This window comes from Pipra filicauda, unplaced genomic scaffold (assembly GCF_003945595.2).
Source record: "Pipra filicauda isolate LSUMZ 115617 unplaced genomic scaffold, ASM394559v2 scaffold474_size475410_pilon, whole genome shotgun sequence".
In the NCBI taxonomy this organism is placed as follows: Eukaryota; Metazoa; Chordata; class Aves; order Passeriformes; family Pipridae; genus Pipra; species Pipra filicauda.
Window position 1 is genome coordinate 443,649 of NW_024104614.1, and position 25,159 is coordinate 468,807.

General features: G+C 43.3%; 1 protein-coding gene across 1 annotated transcript; it reads left to right on the forward strand.

The window, feature by feature from the left end:
- Positions 1–23: 23 nt before the first annotated feature.
- On the forward strand, positions 24–24,591 carry RPRD1B (regulation of nuclear pre-mRNA domain containing 1B). The gene is made up of 7 exons (XM_027745952.2): positions 24–274; positions 1,751–1,880; positions 2,923–3,056; positions 9,098–9,210; positions 11,030–11,156; positions 12,179–12,354; positions 22,092–24,591. The coding sequence occupies exons 1-7, from the start codon at positions 124–126 to the stop codon at positions 22,239–22,241; spliced, it is 981 nt and encodes a 326-aa protein (XP_027601753.1). The 5' UTR covers positions 24–123; the 3' UTR covers positions 22,242–24,591.
- The last annotated feature ends 568 nt before the right edge of the window (positions 24,592–25,159 follow it).

Consider the following 25,159-nt stretch of genomic DNA (forward strand, 5'->3'; position numbering starts at 1 on the left):
GCCCCGCGGCCCGCGGCGGGGTCAGGGCGCGGGCGGCCATCTTGTGGCGGCGGCCCCGGCGGGTTGTTGTCGGTGAGGCCGCGCCGCGCCCCCCCCCGCGGCGGGCGGAGCGGCCCCGGCCCCATGTCCTCCTTCTCGGAGTCGGCGCTGGAGAAGAAGCTGTCGGAGCTGAGCAACTCGCAGCAGAGCGTGCAGACGCTCTCGCTGTGGCTCATCCACCACCGCAAGCACGCGGGGCCCATCGTCGCCGTGTGGCACCGGGAGCTCCGCAAAGGTGCGCGGGGGAAGGGGGGGTTGGTTTGTTCGTCGGGGGCCGCTCCGGGAGCCCCGGGGCCGGTTCCTCCTTATGGCGGTGTCGGAGCTCCGCGGGGAGAACTTGGTGACCCGGGAGGCGGGAGTTTAACGGAGCCTGGGCGCTGTTTCCCTGCTGTTGTGGTTGTTTAATAAACTTTGCGGGGAAATGCCTGTGCGAGGGGTGTTTCCCAGTGCTTGCTGATAAAGGCGGCTTTTGGGAAGGCAGGGGATGGAGACGCAGCGAAGTGTGGTTGTGAGGATGCTCAACCTCGCTGCTCTCTGCGTGTACGGATGTACGGATTATGTTCCCCTGGGTGTGCTCAGGGCAACTGTGTCGTGCTCTGGCTGTTTACCTTTTAGATTTTGGTTTTAAATTCTTGGGTTTGGATTCATACAATTCGCCCATTATAGAATTGCATTAAGGGGAGAAGAGATAAGCAAAGAAAAGGTGGCTGTAGAGATCTACGTGTATGTCTCCGTCTGTATCTCTTTGGTGCTCATCCAGAAATACTTTGAGCTTTTTTTTCCTCCTTGCAGATTAACTTAAGTTAAATTAAGGTAGTTTTCCGGATGGTTTCATCATGAAGTCAGGGAGGTTGGCAGTGTCAGTGTCTGGTGGAAGGGGGTTGGAATTAAGTGTTCTTTGAGGCCCCTTCCTACCTAAACCATTCTGGGATTCTGTGTGAATGCCCTGTCCCAAAGTTCAGCTCTGAAACCAGCCAATATCACCATTCCCACCCTGGCACCAGCAGTGTGAGCCCTTTGGAGTAGCTGGAGTATCTTCTGTGTGACTGATACAAAGTTTTGGAAGATCCCAGCTCGACCTGCTGTAGAAATGAGCACTTTTGTTTTCTGCTTTGAGCGTGTTTGTGGCCGTTGTGCTCTGAGGAAACAGTGAATCCCACTGATTCTGACCACAGTGAGATAGAAACAGGTGGTGTCAAAATAGGAAAAGTTATGGTATGTGGAAGAAATTCGATGTTGCTCTGTCACAGCATTGTTTGGAAAATATTTGGGTATCTGCAATAGCTTTCTCCTACAGTTTTACTCTGTTCTGAATTATGGGGTTCTGTATCAAGTATTTTTCCTGAAGTTAATTAATAAAAAATGAAATCCGTTGTTTTATTAATTTACTGGTGGGTTAGGACAGCTTTTTTTAGTCGTGTTTAAAACTTGTTTATTACACAGCTTTTTTCAGAGTTGAGGGGTCACTGTGCACAAAAAGGATTAAACTCATGTTTGTGTTATGGGTTAAAAAAGAGCAGAAGTGAGGAGATTTAGAACTACTTGGCTTCGGGATTCCTGACTTGCCTTGGTAACAGAGAAATATTTTGAACTTTTAGACTGCAAATCTATAGGCAACTTTGAAAGACATGTTAATGATTCTGGTGAAAAATAAAGGCAAACTCTCTCTCTCTCTCTCTTTTTTCTTTCCTTCTTTTTTTCCCTTTCTCAGCAAAATCAAGTAGGAAACTTACTTTCCTATATTTAGCAAACGATGTCATCCAGAACAGTAAGAGGAAAGGTCCTGAATTTACCAGGGAATTCGAATCTGTTCTTGTGGATGCATTTTCTCATGTTGCCAGGTATGTTGCTGCATTTCTTCAACTTTCCTCTCTAGGGATTTGCATCTTTCTTTTTCAGAGTTTAATTCAACTGGATTTTGTTGTTTGTTATTGTTTTTTTTAAGTCTCAGGGATGCTCGTACCCTGTCTCTAATAGAGATTGGATTCTGACAGCTTTGCAGCTGGGAACTGTTTAGTGTTAATATTTCTGTTTAGGTAAACTTGTGTGTGTGTGAACCAGCCCTTCACACCCTATGGATCTCATTTCAGTTGTTCCCAAAGGATCTGGCAGATCTGTTCCTGAGCAGTGAAACTGAACAGTTGGGTGTGTTTATTAAAGCCACGTAATGAATGGCTCTACCCCGCTGTCAGAAGATGTTTTGGGTTACTGGATTGTCACCACCCCCCTGCTTTGAGCATGGTTTCTTTGTGTGTTGCTCGTTCTACCTGGTCAGTAGTGTCCTTGCTGGAGGAAGGAAGGATTTCCTACATAAAAGGGAAGAAGTGATGCAGCCACCACCTTATCAGAAATGGACTGTAGTTTAGTTGAGATTTTCTCTAAATAGCATAATAATTCCTGTTAGCTAAGCAACATCAATGCTCTGGGTGTTTGGTGTCTGTTCTGGAGGGCTGTCTGATGTCAGTGTGCTCTCTGACTGCATTTAAGTGCCTAATGATCCAATCAGCCTGCTTTTAATTGCAACGTTATTGACTGAAACAACTGTTTAAAGTTAATACTCTTGAGTTGTAAACATGTCAGCTTGAGGGTATTTTATAACTCTTCTTGCAAATTCTGACCAATAGCAGGTTTCTTCCTTTACAGCTTTACCTGCCTTTGCTTTGGGGTGGGAATGTGGGGCACTTGCAGGCAATCTTTAGTTCCAATAAAGGGGGAAATTGGCCACAAACGTGTTTGGCACAGTTTGTCTCAGACACTATGAGAAAGATTCTCTCACATGTGCATATATTGCAGTGGGTGCAGCTGGTAGTTTGGAAGATGCTCTCTTAAAACATCAGGAGTGTTGATCAGCTGAGCTGTAATGATTTCCTAATCTTTGAACAGAGAAGCAGACGAGGGCTGCAAGAAGCCCTTGGAACGATTGCTGAACATCTGGCAGGAGAGGAGCGTCTATGGCAGCGAGTTCATCCAGCAGCTGAAACTGTCTATGGAAGACTCCAACAGCCCCCAAACAAAAGGTAAATGCATATTGCTGGTCATGTGCATTTTAGTTTTAAATTGGTGTGTGTTTCAATGGAAGTACCATGAGGAGTTGAGCTCTGGGCTCCTTTAGTTGAGTTGTAGCCCGAGCTGGTCGTGGACATTCTTCAGGATTGTCTTGAAGTCTAATTTTGTGTAAACTCGTGGTTCTGGTTTGCAGGTGTGTTGCCTTGTGAGTTGTGGCTGGCAGTGAGCTTAACTCGAGGTGATGTGTGGTGCTGCTTGTGCAGACAGAATCCTCCAGGGCTGCCTTTTGGGGTGAAGGGAAGTCAGTTGTGCAGGGAACTGTTGCATCCACCTTGAGTCAAGTGTCCCACTCTGCATCTCTGAGACTGGTCAGCTGGGTTTATTATAATGGCTTATTCAGTGTTGTTAGTGCTTTCATTCTCGTGTTAATTGTTTTGTTTTGCATAGTTACTGTGTTTTATTATGATTCAGCAAGGAATTTTTAATAATTGAAGTCTGGAATATATGCCCAGAAGCTTGTCTGGTCTCTTTTTTTTTTTTTGTTACATCATTTGGGGAAAATTTTGCATCATTTAACACCATTAGAACATCACAGTTATAACCTTATTACTGCATGAGACATGAGAAACTGAGCATAAGCTTATGTTTACTGTGCTTTGATACTGCTTTGGCAGTTCCTGCTTCTTTTATAGCACCTGGAAGTGTTTCACTGGTAGTGCTGCAGTGGAAAGAGGGAAGCAGCAGGATGCTTAAGCTACGGAAGGTGAGGTTTGTTAAAAATCAGGAGTGTTCTTGTCAAGGGAATATTTGTCCACTTTGCAGCTAAAAGAAGTGGATGCCCCATTCCAAGTGTTCAAGTCTGGGTTTGATGGGGCTCTGAGCAACCTGATCTTGTGGAAGGTGTCCCTTCCCATAGCAGGAGGGTTGGAACTGGATGATCTTCAAGGTCCTTTCCAACCCAAGCCATTGTGGGATTCTGTGAATGTCAGTGTCATCAAATGAGCCTGAATGACATGGCTGCTCTGGTCATACTTTGTTCTATTCCCTGCAGAGGTGTACTGCTGTGAGAGAGTTGGTTTGGTCATTAGTAAAGGGCTCTTATGCTGTACTTAGGTGGTGAAAACAAGGTCTGATGGAGCTGGTATTTAGTGCAGAATTAATATGAAGACATGAGCATTAGTGAGACCTGTATGTGAAGATTTGCACCTATGGCTGTAGCTCTGTGGTTTTTTCTCACGCTGCTTCAGGCGGAACTGCTGGGTGAGTGCCTTAGTAGCGCCCACCAAAGCCCTTCCCCCTGCCTCTGATTGAGCTATGACTTTTGGAAGGTGTTACCATTTTTTGCCCAAATGCTGTGAGCCAACTGCCCTGGCCAAAGGAGTTGTCTCATCTGTGTGGGTCAGAGGGAGTCTGTTCTCTGAGGGGCGAAGGTGAACAGTCTCTGCGTGAATTGGCTCATGTTGGGGTTCCTCTTGTCTGGGTGCAAGGTGTGAGGCACTTGTGTGTCATCAGAGGACAGAATTTACATGCCTGAATTCCTGCTGAACTCATTAACCGAGGATTTGAAACTGTGAATTTAATGTATGTGGGTAGGTTTCACAAGTGTTCAACTTTGAATCCAAACACATTGATAGTTGATACCATGTGTTGTATTTCCCGGTCAGTTGTCAAACAGCTGTTGCTCGGTGTCCTCTCTCTCTGGCTGATGGTATCAATCACTCCTGCTATTGTTGTCTTCTCAACTTAAAAATGTTTGTACAAAATCAAACCCTTCTTAAGTGTAACAGACCTTTGTCTGTGGGAAGCAGAGTGAAGGAATACAAATGCTGTAAGAACTGCTGTGTGCACAACTTCACTTGGCGAGGAACTTAGCTTTTGTCTGGATAAGAGGAGATATTAATGTAGTATCTTCTATTTGAGGGAAAGCTCAGGCCTTTTCATGAGTGTGAATGCTGCTGCCTTGTCAATTCGTTGTCAAAAAAACCCTGAGAAAAAAAAATTTGAAAAATTCAGCTGAGCTGTCCTTTTTCCTTGTTTTGACTGGCTTGTTTTCAAATTAGCTTCTTAATGGTAAAAACTAGTTTCATCTGGATTTCTAAGGTAAATTGGTGTTTGAGTTTCTAGTGGGTGACTGTGTTGCAGAAGGCTTTGTTGTAGTTATTGTATTCTGTTTTCAAACAGGTGAACATAAGCAAGATGGAGGTTAAGGTTTCCTGTTTTGTAGCTGTAATGATTGTCACAGATGTGGAAAACCATAGTCCAGTGCTCATCCAAACCCCTTCTGGCTTCCTGCATTTATGTGCACTGAGGGTAGACACAGCTGAGACACATGCATATAAGTGTCTGCAGACTGGTTCAAACTGTGCTGTTAAAATGTTGGAGCTCCATAAGAGCATCTGGTGCTGTTGATAACGAGTACCTGGTGCTTTTGTTCAGCCCAAGGAATGGCAACAGGTCAGTGCAGGTAGTTCTCTGTGGCTTTTTCATGTTGCAGTATTTGAAATTCCTGGGCTGGTGGGTGCTGCTCTCTGAGCAAGATGGCTCTGCTTGGCTTGAGAGCACCACAGAGTTGTGAAGCTTGTCAAAATGAAGCTGAGTCCTGTGTCAGTGAGGAAAGATGCCTTTAAAGCTCACTGGTGTGTGTTGCAGTGGTGCAGCTTGTTTAGTGAGTAGCAAGGCCTTGGGTAAGGCACAGCAATTCCTTTGGCTGCACATGCTAAATTCCTGCTGTGGAGCAGAGCTGATTGCCCTGATAACGAAGCATTCCCTTCGGAGAGGCAGAGAGGTAAAAGAACTGGCCATTTCTAAGCATTGTGTTCCCTGTTTTGACTCCTCAGTGGTGCAGCTGACTACCAGATTTTAGTCTTTCGGGTTCCTTAAGGAGATCTGCATATACATGGAAATGAGCTTTTGAATATTGATGTATTGTTTTGTCTGTAAATGTATTCGTTAAGCTTGCATTTGCTTTCTCATTAATCTCATTTTTATTAGAATGTTTCTTTTCACGAGCAACAGGGAAGAGAAGAACCACCCATTTCTCTCAAAGCCTGGAAAAACTAGGTCTTAGAGGTTTGATGTGAAACCCTTCAGGCAATACAACCGATCTAGCTGACGTGTTTTCTTTTTGTTGTCTTTGTAATAAGCAGTTGAAGGAGGTCCTTGAACGTGCTGTGATGTAGGAGTGTGTCACTCTAACACAGAACTGAGCTGCTCCCCGACTGCTCGCTCTCATTGTGTTTATGTTGCAAATTTTGGCACAGGAAGTCAGACCCGTATAAAAAAATGGAGAAGAAAAGAGAGGAGAGCAGGCAGGGAGGCTTCTGAGGGCAGCTGAAATAAAGGCACCTGGGGACAGGTCTGGGTGTGGTTTTAGAGCAGGACAGCCCCAGGTACACTTGAACTAGGAGAGACTACTAACAAATACGTGTTGTAATGAGAGCTTAAACAATGAGGAGTAATCTACCCCCAAAGAGAGAGGGAGTTAGAACAGTTGGTGGGGGTCCTGGACCATTAGAAGCCTGTTTACCTCTAAAACCAGTCCTCAAGAGATGAGAATAAAAAGGTAAGCACCTGAGATGGGAAGATCTCCCGGATTTCCAGCTGACAGGAAAACTCATACATACTCAGCAAGGCCTTTGACTCACCTTCCTCAAGCCACTGGAGACAGTTTGAAGACTGAAAAATTGGTGCAGAAATACTTCTGCAGGTCTCTGTGGACATTGCAACAGCAAGGTAACAACCTGGAGTGTCACTGCAAAGCTGTTAGGAGAGCTGTTGTTTTGGAGAAAGGAGATGCCTTGCCCTATGGAGGTTTCTAGGGAGTAGTTTGGTTTCTGAGCTGTGAAGAAGACCCCAGTGAAGCAGGAAAGCTGACTTCATTTGTAGTAGGGGCTTCTCTCTTCTTTAAGTCCATTCAAGATGGGCTCTTGATTTTCCTGGATGGAGCTGTCAGTATTCTACAAGGATTTCTTGATTTTTTTTTTTTTTCAGGTATGTGTTACAGTCTGATCAGTCCTGGTTGCTCTCAATGCTTGCTTTTCCCTTCTCTGGCTGGATTTGACAGGCTTTTCTAGAAGCACAGGCTGCAATGGTTTAATTGCTCCTGGCTGGCAGAGTTTGAAAGCTGCCCAGCCAAGGTGTGTTATAATTTGTGCCATGCTTCTGTTCTCTTTCGGGGGTCTTTTTGCTCTCTATGCTCTTGAGTTTGAAAATAAGTGGGGGTCTTTTTCTATTTTGATTAAATTGAGGTGTTGTTTTTTAGGATTTTCCAGCAACTGGTGCTTAGGGCTGCAGGTGCTCAGCACCACCTACTTGAGAGTGGTTCCAATCAGACTCACTTGGCCTTGGTCAGATGGAAAATTCAATGAAGTTTTGTATCCTCTGTGTTAGAGTGGTGAGCAAGTGTAATGTGTCTTGTGGTAGACAGTTGGCAGCACAGCAGGAATAGCTCTTCAGTAATTTGGATCTCAGCTCTCTCTCATTTTAATTTTCACTTGTGTGCGTGCTGTGGTCATGTGTTCTTCTGTTGGTTACTATGCTTATCCTCTGTTGGTTAATTACTTTATGATAAGTACACACAAGTGATAAACAGCGATGGCCAGTTGTGTTGGGCTGGGTAACTTTAAATGCTCTCTTTGGCCATTTATCATCTGCTTGTCTCCCGTTCAACCCAACTTGTGTCTCTTGCAGACCTCAGTGGGCAGCAGCTGTTTTCCACATTGATCTGGTGTCTCACTGGTTTGTCAGTCAAATTATCCAGCGCTCTGACATCAGTTGGGTACATACAATAATTAGACTGTCCCTTTTTCTAAGCAAGATAGCTTTGCTCTAGCAAACATCAAGAGTCCATTTGTTTTAGGGTAACTATTTTCTGTGCTGCTTTGCCTTCCTTGAGTGAATCTGTTCTCCAACAGATGTGTTTGTGTCTGCCTTGGGAAGGTTGTTCGGCTCTTTCACCACCATGAGCAGGATGTACAGCACCTGTGACTTACTCTGCATTAAAATGAAATTTTTTCATGTGTCCCACCTGACAAGGCAGGCAAAACTGCATTTAAGGACAGACCTTTTTGTTTGCTTCCTCGTTAGAGTGGAACAGGCTGGTTTTTTTTAAATCAAGTGATCTTGGAATCAAAGAATGTATAGATTCTATCCTTGAACTCTATGATTATCTCAGCAAGACTTGATTCTATTGAAGAGATGTTCGCAAGACTGTCCAAAGCTTTCGTAGCCATTACCCAGGATCTTATTAATTTTGGTGGCAAGTCTGAAGAATGATCTGTCTTCTTCTGAAGGTTTTGTGGCTGGATCAAAGGCTGCATTAGAACTTCTGACTCTTTAAATAAGCTGTCTGTTCCCTTTCAAGCTCATGTTTGCCATGCTGAGGTTCATTTGAACAACACTGTCCTGCTTTATGAAATCCCTGTTTCTGAAGTGTTACAGGTTGCCTGCTTGGAGACCAGTCCATGCCCTGCCCGTCGCTGTTGTTGCTGTCACATCTTGGAGTTGTAGTTTCACAGAGCTGTCCCAAAGCCTTTATTTTGATGGAAGAGTGGAAGGTCGAATAACCAGCAGTTATTTTGTTGATTGTGGGACCACAGTGAGCACGTACTTGATGCAAAAAGATAACTTGAAATTCTTCTGTCTGTGCGTAGTTCGCATCAGTGCTTCATTTCTGCTGGTAGAAATCCTCACCTGCACACACAGTGTTACCCAGGGCATCTAAGCAGGGTTGAAATCTGTCATTTATTGACAAGTGGCACATTTCTTTGCCTTTCCTACTTTCAGTGTAGGAGGCACAAACATGTATGCAGTGCACAGTGCTGTTGTATGTTCTTGTACTGGCATGTACAGAGCTGCATGTGGGGGCAAAATCAACCTTTTATTGCTGTTTTGCATTTGAGCATTTGGAGTATGATGCCAACTTCAGAGTCCAGCTGTGATTGTCCTTCTCTAGAGAGCTTAATCATCAGAGCATCTGGTACAATTCTTTTGAAGTAGGAATAGTTAAGGTGGGCAGGTCTGGCGTCCAAGTGAGTTGTTTCTTTGTCTTCAGTTGCAGAAGAGAAGAAGTCTCTAAAGCGAACTTTCCAGCAAATACAAGAGGAGGAAGATGATGATTATCCTGGGAGCTACTCACCCCAAGACCCTAGTGCTGGGCCACTGCTGGTATGTGGGATGAGTTGAGCGTGGGAGAAGCTCTGGAAGTCACACAGTCATGTCCCCGTGTCCCAGTCATGTCCCCTGTGTCACAGCCACAAGGTGGAGCTGACAACAAGTGAAATAGATTTAGCTGAGAGATGCAGTTTGGGGCTGAGAAGTCCATGTGAAATGCAACAGGTTCTTTTTATTCCTGTTGCAACAGTGTGCCACTTCTGAGCAATTCCAGGTAGTCTAAGTAGTGCTGCCAGGAAAGAGTCTCAGAGGACCGCTAGAAGAGCAGACCATATTTTAAATTCTTTCTAAGATAAGTGTGTAACCTCTCAAACCCCAAGTTGTAATACAGTCAAAATGTAATTATTTTTTTGCAGGCCATCTCTTTCAGTAAGCTGTTAAAAAGCTCTACCTTTGATAGGTTTGTATGGAGCCGGTAGGAAAACTGGCTCTGAAGACTTTTTGAGGCTCACACATCAGGTGTGTGGAAATAGCTGGAACGAAGTAGCAAATCATTCTGGCCATTTGAGGCTACAGAATGAACATATGTTAAACCAGAGTCTGTTTGAAGAGGATAAAAAATTACACCATCCATCTGGTAAACTGTAAACATTGAAAAATAAAAATAAATAACAGTTGTCAAGGAAATAAGTGAAATTTTTTTTGTTGTTTTTACCTCCAGATGCCTTGCAGCTTATGGTTTCTCTTGCTGATAAACACTCTCTCTGTTACTCTTGGAAATCATTTGCAGTTTGCAAGGAAGTAGTAAATATTAGGTAATGGAGTTTTGTTTTTCAGATAAAAAATATTTATTTAAGATTTGTCAGTTTTATTAGTTTTCAAACTATTGAACTGTAGTTTAAACATCAGTGGTTGTGTTTACAGGGCTAGTCTCTCCTTTCAAAAACCTCCCGTTGAAACTTCAGTACTTTTAAAAGAAAGAAACAACACTTTGTTCTCCCTGATTTGGGAGTCTCTCTTTCTCCCTTTTTTATTTAATTATTGTTTTGAGCAAGGAGGAAATATGGCATGTCAGGGAAGGTCCTCTTCAGGCTGTCCTCATCCATGTCCTTTTTAAGCTGGGATAAGTTTTGAGTGAATTCATTCAAACTGACACATCTTTCCTCAGTGCACTAAAGCAGCTGAGAGTGGAGCTGAGGGCAGCCCAGTTCAGTTGCAGAAAGCTGTTCTTGCAGAGAGCTGGCTGGGCTGGCTGAGGACAGCCATGGCTTTGCAAAATCAGGACATTATAAAGTTGGCTTTAACAGGAAGAACTTTTACCATCATCGGAGTTTATGGTCGGTAACCAGTTACACAGTTCTAAACCTCATCACAAAGGAAATCTGACACAGTTTTGTTTGGACTGAAAGAAATTTGGGGTTAGATATTTTTGCACCTTTGGAAGAGAAAAAAAAAGGGTGTTCATACAGCCCTGTGAGGCAAAGAGTCAGGGATACTTGCATGAAAGATTCAGTCCCACCTTGAGGCAGCACACAAGGCTGGTGTCTGTGTCTCAGACTGGTGTGGTCATGTCCTTCTCATCTATGTCTTAACATGATCACTTCTCTTAACTGGAATGAGAAGTTTCCCACTGCAGAGTCTTGAACAAGCCAACCCTGCTGTAATTATGCAGGAGTTCCTGTGCACTGGGATAGCGTAAACTCGGTGAATGCTCCCTGTGTTAGGAAGCGACGGTTTAAAATTTATTTGAAGAAAATATTCCCCAAATAGTGGCTTTCAAAGGTAGGTGAGCTCAGCTGCAGTGGCCCACATCCCTGGGAAGTGGATGTGGTTAAGGTTACCTGGTTTTACTGTTGGCTCGCTTGACTTGTAGACCGAGGATTTGATCAAAGCCCTACAAGATCTGGAAAATGCAGCGTCAGGAGATGCGACAGTGCGGCAAAAAATTGCTTCCCTGCCTCAGGAAGTTCAAGATGTTTCATTACTGGAGAAAATTACAGGTATGAGACCGGTAGATGAATGAACATGGGTCCAAAGAGTAACTCAGAAGTCAAAGTGTGGGGTTTTTTTTAAATAATTGTAATGGTGGAGTGAATTCCTGCTTTTGTGTCCTTGCTCTCTAGCTCCGGGGTAATTAAGAGATAGCAATCCTGTGAACTAACATTGAAGATTAAACTTACATAGCTGCTTCTATTTTTTTTGGCTTGGACCGAGGCTTTTGTACTTGGAGAGCATCAGCAGCATGTTGCAAGAATATATAGGAAATTGGGCCAGAGTTGTCAAATGGGTGTGTTTGCTTTTGAACACCGTGAGTGTTAGGATATCTTGGAATTTTTATCAGGCTATGCTTAGTACACACAGACTCCTTGATTGATATATTTTTGCGTTCTATCAGACTGCTGAGTATACACACACTCCTTGATTGCTATGGGAAAGGAAACTCACTACCCCCATTAATCTGTCAGTCTTTGTTTAAATGAACTTCTACAATTACATTTGAAAAGTAATTTTAATAGAAGCATTTAAAGGTTGAACTGATATGACTCTTGTTCCTGGAGGGACTTTTAATTTAAAACTGATTATGAACTATCACTCTTAGACTGTGTGCAGTTCCTAGATTTGTGTCAGTACACTGGGAGTTATTCAGATAAAGGAGGAATTAACAAGTGCACACTGTTTAAAAATGGAAACCACTGGAGTTGTGTACCTGAAAGTGCTGCCTAATGTTTAGTTTAATTAACCTGTTCATAGAGGCTGACTTCATAGATTTATATCCCCCCTTCTCTGACATGTCTGCAAGGATAAAATGCCGTCAGTCATGTCAGTGTCTAAAATACAGCCCAAGAAGAGGGAGTATGTCCTATTTCCTGTATATCCCCTGTCATAACAGCTCTTATTTTCCTGTCAAGCCAGAAGCGTGTTTACAAACGAGACACCATTGTGCCTGTGGCTGGTGGTGAATTGTAAATGACTGAAAGTTTTTAAACTTTGTCCTCTAAATTACCCAACGCTTCTCACGCAGACAAAGAGGCCGCGGAGCGGCTCTCGAAGACGGTGGACGAGGCGTGTCTGCTGCTGGCCGAGTACAACGGGCGGCTGGCGGCCGAGCTGGAGGACCGGCGCCAGCTGGCACGGATGCTCATCGAGTACACCCAGAACCAGAAGGACGTGCTAACGGAGAAGGAGAAGAAGCTGGAGGTGAGTGCCGGGTTACCCACGCTGATTGGCTCGCCAGACACTCCCCTTTCACTCCTAATCTGTGGGTTTCTCTTGAAGGGGGATGGTTCCTGTTTTTAGCTTTACATTTTATTCTAGTTGTTGTCTTTAAATTTCTTTCCAGGTGTTACCTTTACATTTGATTCTAGGTGTTACTTTTATGTTTGCAGTATAACGGGTAAGAAAGCTGTGTAAATCTGGAGGATGCAAGTCTGTTCTCATGTTCAGTCTAGATGTTTTAATGGGCACCTGGAAGGCCCAGAGCTCTATACTTCTTAAAATAAAATAGACTTACCTAATACAGTTGCTTCAGATTTTACCCTGGTTTTTTTATGGCATCCCCTTTTTTCAAAAAGTCAGTCTCCGTTTACCATAATTAGCTTGGGGTTTTTTATATTGCTTGGTTTTTTATTATTCTTTTCCTTATTATTGGGTGCCCCTCATCTGCCTCCCCAGCCTCTGCTTTATAAGGGGAAGCAGTTTAAGCCACACCAACTCTCCATCCTTGAACAGCCACTTACCTGTCGCTTCAGTGGTGGAGTGTAAATGGGGCTGACAGTGAAAGACAGGGAACTGCATTTCCAGCTCCCCTGAACAAGGAGGGCAGGTCCCTAAAGCAGCACGGGGCTGGCTGGGCCTGAGCTGAGCCCCCCTGCACGGCCCAGCACCGTGTGAGGCTGCAGAGCCAGCTGTTTGCAGCTGTTTATCCAAAACGTGCTTTCTCCATGGAAGTTCTTTCGGCACCACGTCTCGGGACTAGTGTGGAGTTTAATTAATGACTGTGGTTGTGTGTCACTCTGCCATCTGCTAAACTGCCCCTCGGCGGCACATTAAGGGCTCCTCTGCACCGTGGTGCTGGTGATGAACAGCTGCTGCAGGGTGGGACGGGAGGGGACGTGGAGGACAAAATCTCCTGGAAGGAGACTCTGCTGCAGCAATTGCAGGCTCTGTTTACTGTCATGGCAGACCTCGTCCTCTGACAACTCAGCAACATTGTTCCCAGATAAATTTCATTTGGAGTGTTTTCTTTGCTGTGTGTTTATATTAGAGTTTCTCAATGCCTTGTGACTGAATTTCTTCAAGCGTAGTGTCAGTCTTATGACTGACTCAGTAAAAAGCACTTTAGACATGGATACGGATAATGCCATAAAACCAAATCCTGTTTGGCACCCGATTTATTTGCTGTGGAAGCCTTGGATCAAGTCTTGGTTTTTTTCTTGTTGAAAGAAGGACACCTGTCTAGTAGAAACATAAATGTGTATGTGAAAAAAATCATAGATGATAGACATATTGCTGTTTGGTTTTAAAAAAGGCAAGAAGTAGGTAGCAAAATGTTGCACAGTGATGTTTTAAAAGGCCCAGAGCAATCCATAAATTTGAGTCAGTTGAAGGCTGTGAAACTGAGAAATCCATAATGACAACATGAAATTAAAAATTCTAATGCACTAGCTGAAATGTTGTGACAATTGTGGGGTTTTTCTGTTTGAAAAAATATCTTTTTTTTTTGGAAGGAATGTTACTTGAAAATTATAACTCTGGCAGAGGCAGAAATGTAATCCTGAAAATTAAGTGTTTCACTGGCTGAGCTGCTTTGTTAATGGAAATAATCCTGCTGATGGCAATGGGACAGGCTGCTTGCTTGCTATTGGGTGTAAACACAGGTCTTCACGACACTGGAAAATAAAGAATGATCTTATTTAAATATCAGGATCTTATTAAATATCTGTTTAGATTAGCATCTCTGTCGTTCTACCAGACAAGGTGCCTCAGTGCTGTAGCAGTCTAAACAGTTGCAGGAAATGCCACTCTAACACTGAACAGGAGGCATAATTGATATTCGTGTCAGCTCTCAAACCTCAGTGAGGGATGTTGCCTGATTACAGCGTTCCATTGTTCTGGTCTTGTAGAGGGTTAATAAACAGTGGAAGATGCTGGTTACAGATAAGGCAGGCCAGATCTGCTTATCAGTTTTGTTTGAGACTTTGATGTTCTCCCAGTATTGATAAGCCTGGATTTTTCTTTGTAGTGCTAATAAGCATTTTACTAGAAGGATCTGAAACTCTTGTAGCAATTATAAATGTATTAAAAAGCCAAAACATTTACTCTGGCAAAGTCTGAAGTGAGGAAATAACTTAAAACAATCTAATTTTACGTATCTTCTGATTGTAGGCTTTGCTCTCTGGATGTATCTTTTCCACAATCTTTGGTACTATGAGTTTTTCCTCTTGTGCTGTAAGTTTCCTGACTCAGATGAGAGGGTGTTTTTGGACAGAAGATGGATTGTTTACTTTGTTATCCTAATCTAGCCAAGACTGCTGGGTTGGGGCGAGGGGCTTCTGACAGTAATATAAGTCAGGGCTTTATTTTAACATGTGGAAATGTCTAATTTGGAAATCACTCTGGATGGTTTTTTTGTATTTTATTTACTCACAAAGTCTTTCACTGTGATAACAATGGAAGGAGCTAATCTGTGTTTTTTGAAAAGCAGCTTTTGTGTTCTAAAGAGCTGCAGTTGTTTATTAATCCTGTTAATGCTGTCCCTCATGAAACAGCAGATTGTCAAAACATACATAAACTCCCTGTGTTTGTGTGTGGTGGGCTAATGCTCAGAATACTCTGTGATGTCAAACCCCTGTGACAGCTCCTGTCCTCAGTTGCAGAAAAGCTGTTTAATTGAGGGATACTCTGCTGAGAAAGGTGGCTTTGGAAAGGAATTACACATCAGCATGGATACAGCTTGTGTGAGAAAAGGCTGAAACAGCGAGGAGTAAAGAAGCACTGGTGATACGAAGGGAGAAAACTGGCACAGAGCCTGAAGATCATAACATATGGACAAACTCTGGTTTTAGGGTAGCAGTGGAAAAAATTGAAAGTGTAAAAATTAGGATTTCTTTGTTGGGGGGGTAAGGTGATACCTTGATTATAGTCTAAGAGTGCTTAGAAGGAGAAGACAAAGTTCCTTTATTTCTGGCAATCAGCAAAATCAGCTGGCCCAAAACTGCTGCCAAACAACCTATAGCAAGGTGTATGTTTTTAAGGGTAAATAGTCCTTGGATTAACTTACTGAAAGGTGTGGTGGATGCTGCTGTTGAGCAGCTGAACACCGAATTTCTCTTTGAACGGTGCTTCATCTCGCTCAGCAGTTGTGGGCTCAGCACTGCAGCCGCTCTCTGATCATCCACGGCTGGGCTGGATCAGAGGTGGCCTGGCCTTTCAGAATAGCAGGTGACAGGAAATGAAATCTGCTTTCAGACAGGTGTAGAACCAAGAACTGTTGTTTTCTGTAAGTGTGAGATAAGATGTCTTTGTATCTCACATGAGTATTTAACTTCTAATGAAAGTTCCCTGATTTGTGTTATTTTTGGCCACTGCCGCCCCCGTTACAATTACAGAGCACAATCAGCTGGGGAGGTTTTTGTCCTCCAGCACCTGAGCCTGCACAACTTCAAGGGGAACGGTTGTCTTTTGAAGTCAGTGCACTCTTCTGGAATGCATGGCAGGCAAGGAGAAAAAAATCCAGGGAATTAGTTTGCGTAAAACTGAAATGTAGCAGTGAGATATCAGGGAGAACGTTCCATGTTGGTGTACCAGGCAACTGTAAAATGAAGTCAGGTAAATAGATGGGACTGGAAGAACCAAGGGAAAGCAGTGCTAGGAAATGGCAAATTGCGTGGAAGCTTTATGGGTACCTGAAATAACTACTGACAGTAGAAAACCTGGAGTAAGTGAAGTTGTTTTAATCTCCTGGGGAAAAGAGGCAGAAAAGATAGAGAGACGATTGTGCATTCAGAATTCCTGTTTTGATTTGCAGTCAGTGGAGGCAGTTCTTTCACATCCCTTCTGTCCCTGTGTTTGTGACAGGAGGAACATCCCATAGCACAGACAGTACACGTATGTAGTGCAGTGTGTATGAGGGGGTGAATACAGTCAAATAAGTGTGTTTGCATGTCTGCATATATAAATATAAAGAACATACTATATTTAAGATCCAGTTTGGGGGAAATGCTCTGACTCTTGACTGCAACTGAAAAACTGTGACTTAGAGTCCTACTGAGAGCTGTGAGGGTTTTTAGATGTTTGTGGGTTTTAATATTCATGGTTTCAAGGCACCTTTAATAAGGTGTTAAAGCCGTGCCCACAGGAATTTGCAAACCCTCTTTGATAATGCATCTCTGAGGGGTGAAGTACACTCTCACTTGAGGTTTTCTGGACTGCTCAGCACTACACATTTTCTTGAAATACAATTTGGTTCAGTGGGTTAATAGGCAATTTGTTGCTGTGCTGCTTCCACTGCCTGGCTCTCTGTAGCACGTCAGTGTTGGCATGGCTTTGTGGCTACTGCATCCCTCAGACAGGAATTCTTGGGTTGTGATATATTCATCTCAGTGGTTTACACAGTAAAACAGGAGGTGAACTTCTAGTTTTTCTGCCAGGGAACAGAACTGTCAGTATTTCATGTGCATGGAGCAGCAGGAGCAGCTGTGGGAACCAGCCAGCAGAGGGGTCGGCTCTGCGCCTCGGGCAGGGACATCCTGACAGGAACACCCAGACATGGTGTCCATGGGGTCTGTAAAACCAAAATGGTGATTACTGGGACAAGAAGTGCAGGGCTGTGCACCAGTCCTGCCAGCTGTGAGCCAGTGGTGCCTTTGGGAGTGTGGGACAAGAGCACAGGATGCAATTCCATGGGGAATCTGGGTCTGTTGGGCCGTGTATGGCTCAAGGCAACATCTGTGTTTCTTTGCACGATGCAAGGATACAATTTCTACATTTTGTAGGTGCTTGTAGGCATTTATAATTATAGTAGTGCTGCAAACAGAATCATACTAAACAGTAACAACAAAAATCATCCAATATTAACATAAAATGTTCTTATGCATTTTACTGAAGTAAATGAGCGTATGACCACTCTTTTGCTTAGCTATAAAAGCATTAAGATGCTTAGAGAGGTGAATGTGTAGCTGCTTGCTTGTACCTGAAATGATGATTTTTGTTGTGAACATCAAATGTACCCTCCCAATGTTTATTTTAGGAAGGGTATTTTGCAAATGAAGCGAGTTTTTGTGTCCATCATACAGCAACAGCCTGGGCCCTTTGAACGTTTCAGAGGCTAAGGCTTCTCCAGCAGCTGGAGAAATGCTCTGTGGAGGCTTCTGCTGCTGGCTCTTCTGTTGATCTAAACAAAGAGGAGAGCAAGGAGACGAGTTGCAATTTCAGAGTGTGTAATTCTGCCAAGAGCAGAAACACGGTCTCTGCTGAAGCGTGATGAATGATGCCACAGAAGAAAGAAGCCTTGTCAAATTTAAAAGAGCAAGACTGAACAAATTTAAGGTCTGAAAATGAACTGAAACTCCGTAAGGAAATACATCATTCAAGCTCTGATTCCTGGACTGCATCTTTCAGATAAAAACCTCAGATTTACTGGTTTAGTGCTGCTGCAGAATGAGGAAACCTGGCTTCACCACTGGCATTTGGTTTCACTTTGCTTTTGAGGTCAGTTCTGCTACACTGAACTTGTGAAATGGCAGAACTTTCCCTTTCTGTTCTTATTCTAACATGTTTTAATGAATATGTTTTAATAATACAGTACTTTACTTGCCTCATAAGTGGCAAGGAGCACAAGCTAAGGAATACCTAATCAACATGCTGCAGTAGTGTGGTATATTTAATGTTTATAAAGACAGGTTTTACCTGGTCATATAAACACATGCCTGTCAGACCTTTCACTTCATTACATACTCTTCAAGTTTCTACTGAGCCTCTGGGGCATTTTCCCCTAACTTCTGTGGTCTTTTACTTTCCTACAACTGGCTCAAGCTGCAGCATATCAAAACTGAGACTGACTGGCTGCTCTTCCTATTCACTTTCCAAATTCTCATTAATGACTGGATGTTTTTCAGTGGATGCAATTGCTGTGTTGACTTACAGCGTGTTCCTGCTTGACCCTGCACAGGGATGGACGTGTCCAGTGCACGCTCTGAGCCAAAATAATCCGAGTCCGTGCTGTGGAACTCGACAAGGTGAACCCGGCCACGCAGCAGTGCTCGGGATGAATTTCCTGTCACGTCGATTACAGTCACTTGTATAACGTTCAAGCAAGGCTGCTTTGGAATGAAACACGCTTGTCAGATCTGTTCAGTGGTGGTTAGTTCTGATTTTGCATTTGTTTCAAGGACTGAGTATCTGATTCTCTTGGTCAGTGAGGATGTAGAACGCTGTGCACCGTAAGGGAATGTTGATTAGCGAAAGCATCCGCATGGCACAGTGCCAGCTTTTTCTCTATCATCCTGAAACTCCTGCTTACAGCAGAGATCTCATTATTTTGTGTAAAAAAAAAAAAAAAAGGCAATAGCATCCAAATACTATTAATCTTAATATAAGCCTACCGTGCAGTGAGGCAATTAGCTCGACACACGGAGTACAAATGAAGGCCTCGGGAAGCAGCGGCTTCTTTTAACTGTGCTTGGCATTTGTTCAGTTTCATGGAATGGAAGGACCTTATGCAAAAATCTATAAGTTGCAGTTTCAAAGCGTGTCATGGGCTACGTGAAAAACATGGTTTCCTGTAAAACCTCCTTCCAGAGTCCTGCATTGCAGAATATGGCCAGAACTTGTGGAAAAAGCAAAGGCCCCAAGCTGGAAGGGGGTTCCTCGTCTCTGCTGCTGTGTATTCCCAAGTGGAGCAGCCAGCATTCCCTTTCCCAGCTCCAGCTCCCAGTCTCTCATCTCCTTCCATGAGTCAGCACAGCTCAGGATCAGAGGAATGGAGAGGGTTAAACATGCAGGGGACAGTTCTCTTTCATGCTCTGTGTTGTGTATCCAATCCAGTCCAATCAAGTTCAGTAAGTATTCCTCTATTCTAGGAAATATTTGGTTCCTGGATTACTCCCTTAGTTTCCATTCCTGAATTTAGTGATGTTTTTCTGAGCCAGAGTTTTTAATGGTTTGGGGACTGTTGCTGCCTTTTCCTTGTATTTTTTTCTCTATATATCATTTTTTTTTAGTTTGTTTTTTGACACGTAAAATTTAAACCTTTCGTGTGGACTGGTTAAGACTGGCATTAACCTGCTAGTAAAGTGGAATTACTTAGAATCCTCTTCAAAAACCATCGCTCCCAGTCCTGACTGTCCATGAGACATGGCAGATCCTGGTCCTCTTGTCAGATTTGCCCTGGAAGTGGAAGGACATTAGTCTTTCCATGGAGGTTTTTACGTAATTGTTTTATGTGGATCCATAATTGGATCCATAAATCCATAACTGTTTTGCATGGACCTTGGCAATTCAAGCCACATTTTAAGTATTTTTGGCTTATGTCTGGAATTTGCACCTTCTGCCCATTTATCAGACCTGGAGGACTTGCCAGCTGCCTTGCCTTTCTTATTTCTTTCCTATCTCTACTAAGAATTTTTACAGAAGAAAGAAGCACCTGCTGATACTCACTCTTGACAGTTTGACATTCTTGAGGAATGCCTGTTCTTTCCTGGCTGGATATCCATAACTCCCTGACAGTGGCCTGAATTATGATTTTTTAATTTTATTTTAAGATTGTCTTCTCGGGATGTCTGAGTCCAGCCTCTTCCACCTTCTGTGAGCATTTGGAATAGAGTAACACAGTAGATATTCCTGTCTCCTGCCTTGCAGTGCTGGGGATGTGCCAGCCGTGAGCAGAGCAGTCTGGGCACCATCTCTCGCTTTCCCCAGTGTTGGCTCCCACATTCCTCTTGGAGAAGAACGCCAAGTGTTGGAATGCTGTGCCTCTATGGCATCCCTCCTTATCTGCTGCTGTTCTCTATTCATGCTAAAAAATCTGGGAGTTTGTTTTTGTTCTTTTGTCTTCATCTCGTGGCTTTCTCAACTTGTTTCCCTCTTTAAGAATTCCCCAAAGAGTGTGACTAGGGATGTGGGTGCATTCTTGTTTTGATCCTGATTCTCTGTCTTTCATTAAAACAAGAAAAATCCCTGCAATCCTAAACTAATGTGTCACCTTCTCTTGATTTTCTTTTTGTTTATTTTGTTTTGTTTTGTTACTGTTCTCTAGGCCTGAGAGCAGCATCCTGCAGTTCAAGGAACTGGGAGGGCTTTGTTGGGAAAATTTCAGTGTGTATCCTGTGTATGTTTACAGATGTGTTTGGTTATGATGGTATATTAACTCACAGGGCCTCAGAAAGGATTTAAGTTTGAGATAGGCTGTTAAAAGACATTCTTATTTGGTGCTGGCAGGAAATTTATGGGATGTATTTACATAGTTATTGCAGGGAGTTGTTGCGATTGACGGTGGCTCTCACTGTTCTGATTCAAAATAAGGAAACACAGAGAGTGTAAACTCCTTGCTTGTAACCCCACAGGAGCTGCTGTGCTTTGATGTTTGGAGAAGGTGAAGAGAATTTCCATCACTGAGAAGGTTAGAAAGTCTGGATTAAAGTTATAAACTCTTCAGAAAGATGTTTTGATTAAACATGTGCCTAGTTTTGTTTGATCTTCATAGATATAAATTTCTGTTCTCTGGTGAACTGTTCTCTTTGCCAAGTAATTAAGAAATAAAAAGTAAGTTGATACTGCAGCTGGCTGTGTGGGAGCCTGTTCTGTGCATGGTTTTTATCTTAATCTTAGTGTTTCCACGAGAAATAGGCCTTGTGTAGCTGGGTAAAGACTGACACATTCCAAAAGAAATTATGTGATATTGGGGTTTTATTCCTTCAATTTCTGTCTACTGTTGCATGAATGTTTAGAATCACAAAACTTTGAAAATTGCATAGACATCGATCTTTAGTTGAGCTCCTTTATTTGATAACTTGGATGTGTGTTGGGCTGTTCTTAAGTGCCCTCTAAACAGAATTGACCAAGGTATGGTTCTTTCTTCCATTTTCAGGGTCCAAACTCCTCTCTCTCCTCATGACAGATGAGTCACTGGTGTCTCTGAGATACGGGGGGATTTCTGCACATGGACAGGGATTTCTCACTGGACTTTTACTGCTCAATTCAGACCTTATTTGTGGAAAAGCTACGTGCAAGTTTCCTCTTCAGGGATTTTTAACTTACTGTTTTTCTCTCTTTATAATAAAATTCTGAATATTTTAGTGTCTGTATCCAGCATGGGTGTATCTTTCCCTGGTTTACCTTCAGTGATCCTGCCTGTGTTTCCATGCCAGTCTCACAGCACAGCTGCTGGGGTTGTAACGTCAGTCATCCAACAGCTCATTGAGGAGACCCTCAAATTTGACAACCAAAACTTGGGTTTGATTTAATGACTTGAAAGGGAAAATTGGATTAATTAAATGTTCAAAACTGATCAAGCTTGAAAGCAGTGAGCATTTTGGTAGCATTGTAATACCTGTGGTGTGCCTCAGCCTGCAGCCTCTGACAGCGGAGGAACACTGGTAGCAGGTGAGAGTCAGTCTTTGGGTAAGAACACAAGGATAGAGAGATCTCTGCAATGAGACTTCTCTCAAATGCTCTATCAGTGTCCCCCAGTGAGGGGCATTTTTAATGTAAAATAAGTAAGGCAGGGCAGGGATATTGGTTTAGGGATGCCAGAGGCTGTGGGCAGGCTGTGAATTCTGGTGCAGATGGCGGGGTCTGCAGTCGTGCCAGCAGTTGCTCAGTGCACCAGGGCCTGGCCACCCTCTGTGAGTCCTCACCTGGAAGATACTCCTGGCTTAACTAACAGCACTGTTAATTAACCTGTGCTTAATCTTTGTTCTCCTTTCTCTTTCCCTCAGGAATATAAACAGAAGCTTGCTCGGGTAACCCAGGTGCGCAAGGAGCTGAAATCCCACATCCAGAGCCTTCCAGACCTGTCACTGCTGCCCAATGTCACGGGAGGTCTGGCACCTCTGCCATCTGCTGGGGACCTGTTTTCAACAGACTAGAACAAACCCTGTCCCCCAGTTTCCATTATTACCAGCAGAAGTAAGAAGACTCTGGTGTTGGCTGGAAGTCCAGTCTTCCAAGTTCTGCAGTAGGAAGGAACTTGCAGACCCTGCTTTCAACCTCTTGGCTGCTCGTGCTCACCCTCTCTCTGTGTACACTGGCTCATGTGAGGGGAGGAAGAGGAGTGAGTTCTCTGAGCTCTAAAGGGAGTGGGGGTGGTCCGTATAGGCAAACTTCTCTCAGTCTTTTCCCATACTCCTTAGTTGCTGTTTGCTTTTAGCACTTGCTGCCCCCACAAAAGTCATGAGAATCATGTACACACATGCCTGGGAAGCTTTCAGAGGAAGGTTGACCGTGAGGCATCTTCCCTCTGTACAGATATTGTGTTATTTCTGAATAAGTCTTGTCTGTTTTAGTTGGGTTTCTGAGCCTCATCTCTGAGAGCAGTGGAGCCTGGGGTGGGCCTTGTAGGGGGGTGTGTGCATGTGAGTTCTGTGCCACATCAGCATGAGGGGAGGGCATCTGCTGAGCAATGGGACAGGGAAGGGCTTTTCCTAAACCTGCAGTTCCTCATTCTGCTGTGGGCCTGTCGTGAGGATAGTTCCCATTTGGCAGGGGCATAAATTGAAATCACAGGCAATAAAAATAAGCAGCTTTTCTTTGTGAATTAGAGATAGACTCAAGTTACACTGTGCTGAGCAAAGCAGAACTGGATGTTACCTAAGTGGGAGTGGAAGTAAATTTTGTTCTAGCTACCTTAGATTTATACCACATTTTTCCTCTTCATTATACAAAGTTAAATAATGATGGAAGCTTTGGTTTAATGAACTGAGAGCCTGGAGTGGTGTATGGCATCTGCTGGTGTCCCTGTGACAGGCATTGTCTGGTCTGCTCTCAGGATGGTTACCTTGAAAATACAGTGCTATAAGCTCTCTCCATAGCTTTAGTGAAGTTGTCTGATGCACAGAAGTTAAATGTGGTATAAATATTTATTTATATAGAAAATAGACCCATATATATGCACATATCCTGTATGCACATGTACCATGTCCATGCATGTAGATATTAGAAGGATGTACTTAATTTTGTGTCACAGATTATTGTGAGTTGATTTTTATAATCAGGAAAAGTGTAAAAAAAAAAAAAAAAAAAACAAATTTAAAAAGCTCTTAATTCCATTATGTTGCTGGCTAGTGTTTTAGCTGCCAGGGGTGTAGTTACATTTCAGTTTGTGTGTTAGGTCTGACAAGCTGGACTCTGATCACTGAACCATTCCAATTTGGATACAATTCTGTTTAAATTTAGCACTTCTCACTATAAACAGGTTAAATTTCTGGAGACACTTGATCTGGTAACGCAGGTTTTGCAGCACAGAGGCCGAAGTGAGCTGAGGTGCTGTGTCTGTGCCTCCCTGTGGTCTCGAGCTGCTGGTGTCAAAGCCGGGAAAGGAAACCTGCAGAAACACAAAGCTCGTTCTGCTCCACGTTAATTTATTTTGCAGGGTGTTCAGTAGCCCATTCAGCACTCAGTTACACCAAACAACACGGCATCTTTTGATCACTAAGTTGTTCAGAAGCTCACGTCCTTTTCCTACTGACAAGTACTTCTTTTTGTCCTTTTTTAATGCTCCTTGCACCCTCACTGCCCAGCCAGGAAATGTGTTTTTAGTTTACAGGAATTTTTCCAGTGGCAGAACTGTCTGTTCCCTGAGTTGGTTTGACTGTGCAGCCTTTTATGGTCCAGACTTTAGATAAAGCACTGTACATTCTCTCTGCTTTTGCCAAAAATGAAAAACAAACAAAAAAAAATCCCACCAAACCTTGAGAACCCAAACCAAAAGACTCTTTTCCATCCTGACTCAGCTTATGGAGTTACCCCAAGGCTGCTTAAACCAAGTTATTTTGAGCATTGATTGAATGTGTTTCCATTATAGGACAAAAAAGCTGTCAAAAAATGATGTAGACAAATGTGTTGGCATCTCACACTTGTGTTTCAGGCAGATCTGTGAGAGAGTTGTCTTTTTTTTTCCTTTTTAATTGAAATGTTTTGATTTTTTTTTTTTCCAAATATATGTGTGTGTTTTATTTTGCTTAATTTAAATGAAGTCTTGTGGGTTTTAATTGTATTTGTTTTACTTTTTGGGCAAAGGGCATCTGGTGAACTGGGTGACATTCTCTCAAGGTTAAACAGATTTCCCCACGGTGTGTCTTTTTTAACAAAAGCTTAAATCTGTATATTGAATTGACTTAGGAATTAATTTAGACATATAGGCTGCCATTTGACAGCAGTATATTCTGAAATGTCTGATAGATATCTATTTTTGAATAAAGAGGGTGTCATTGAACAGTAGTGGCTTTACTTTTTTTCTTCAGTGCTCTGGCACCCATCGGGTTTTGTTTTGGGTGCCTCCCTGCAGGAGCACCAGGAGCTGCTGTTCCAGCAGGATCAGTGTGATCGAAGCCTTTTGGCTTTGGGGGCCTTCACATCGCCCTGGGAGTTAATTCTGGAGGTTTTGGGGAGGCTTAGGGGGTTCTTCAATTAACTGGTCTGCAACAGCCTCTGTGGGCAAACAGTAATTGTTTCATATGCCTCAGAGAGTATCTGCAAAGCGGATTATGTTTTGTACTGATTTACAAATCTTCCCTTAAAGGCACTATATTTAGCACTGCTCTCACAAAGCCGTGCAGGGGTTGGCACGTGGCGCTGTGGGAGCAGGAGGGAGCTGGTGCGGTTCCTCCCGGTGAAAACCACCTTTGTGGGGTGGTGTAGGAGCTGGGGTGGGGTTTTCAAAGACATGAATGTGACAAGGTACTGGCTGTCCTTCCTTGCCTTTGAGAATCGAGTTTTTGTTGTTTTTTTTTAAGAACTGGAACAAACGCCTCTGAAAATATGTGGCTGTTAATGCAGCTGTCTGTGC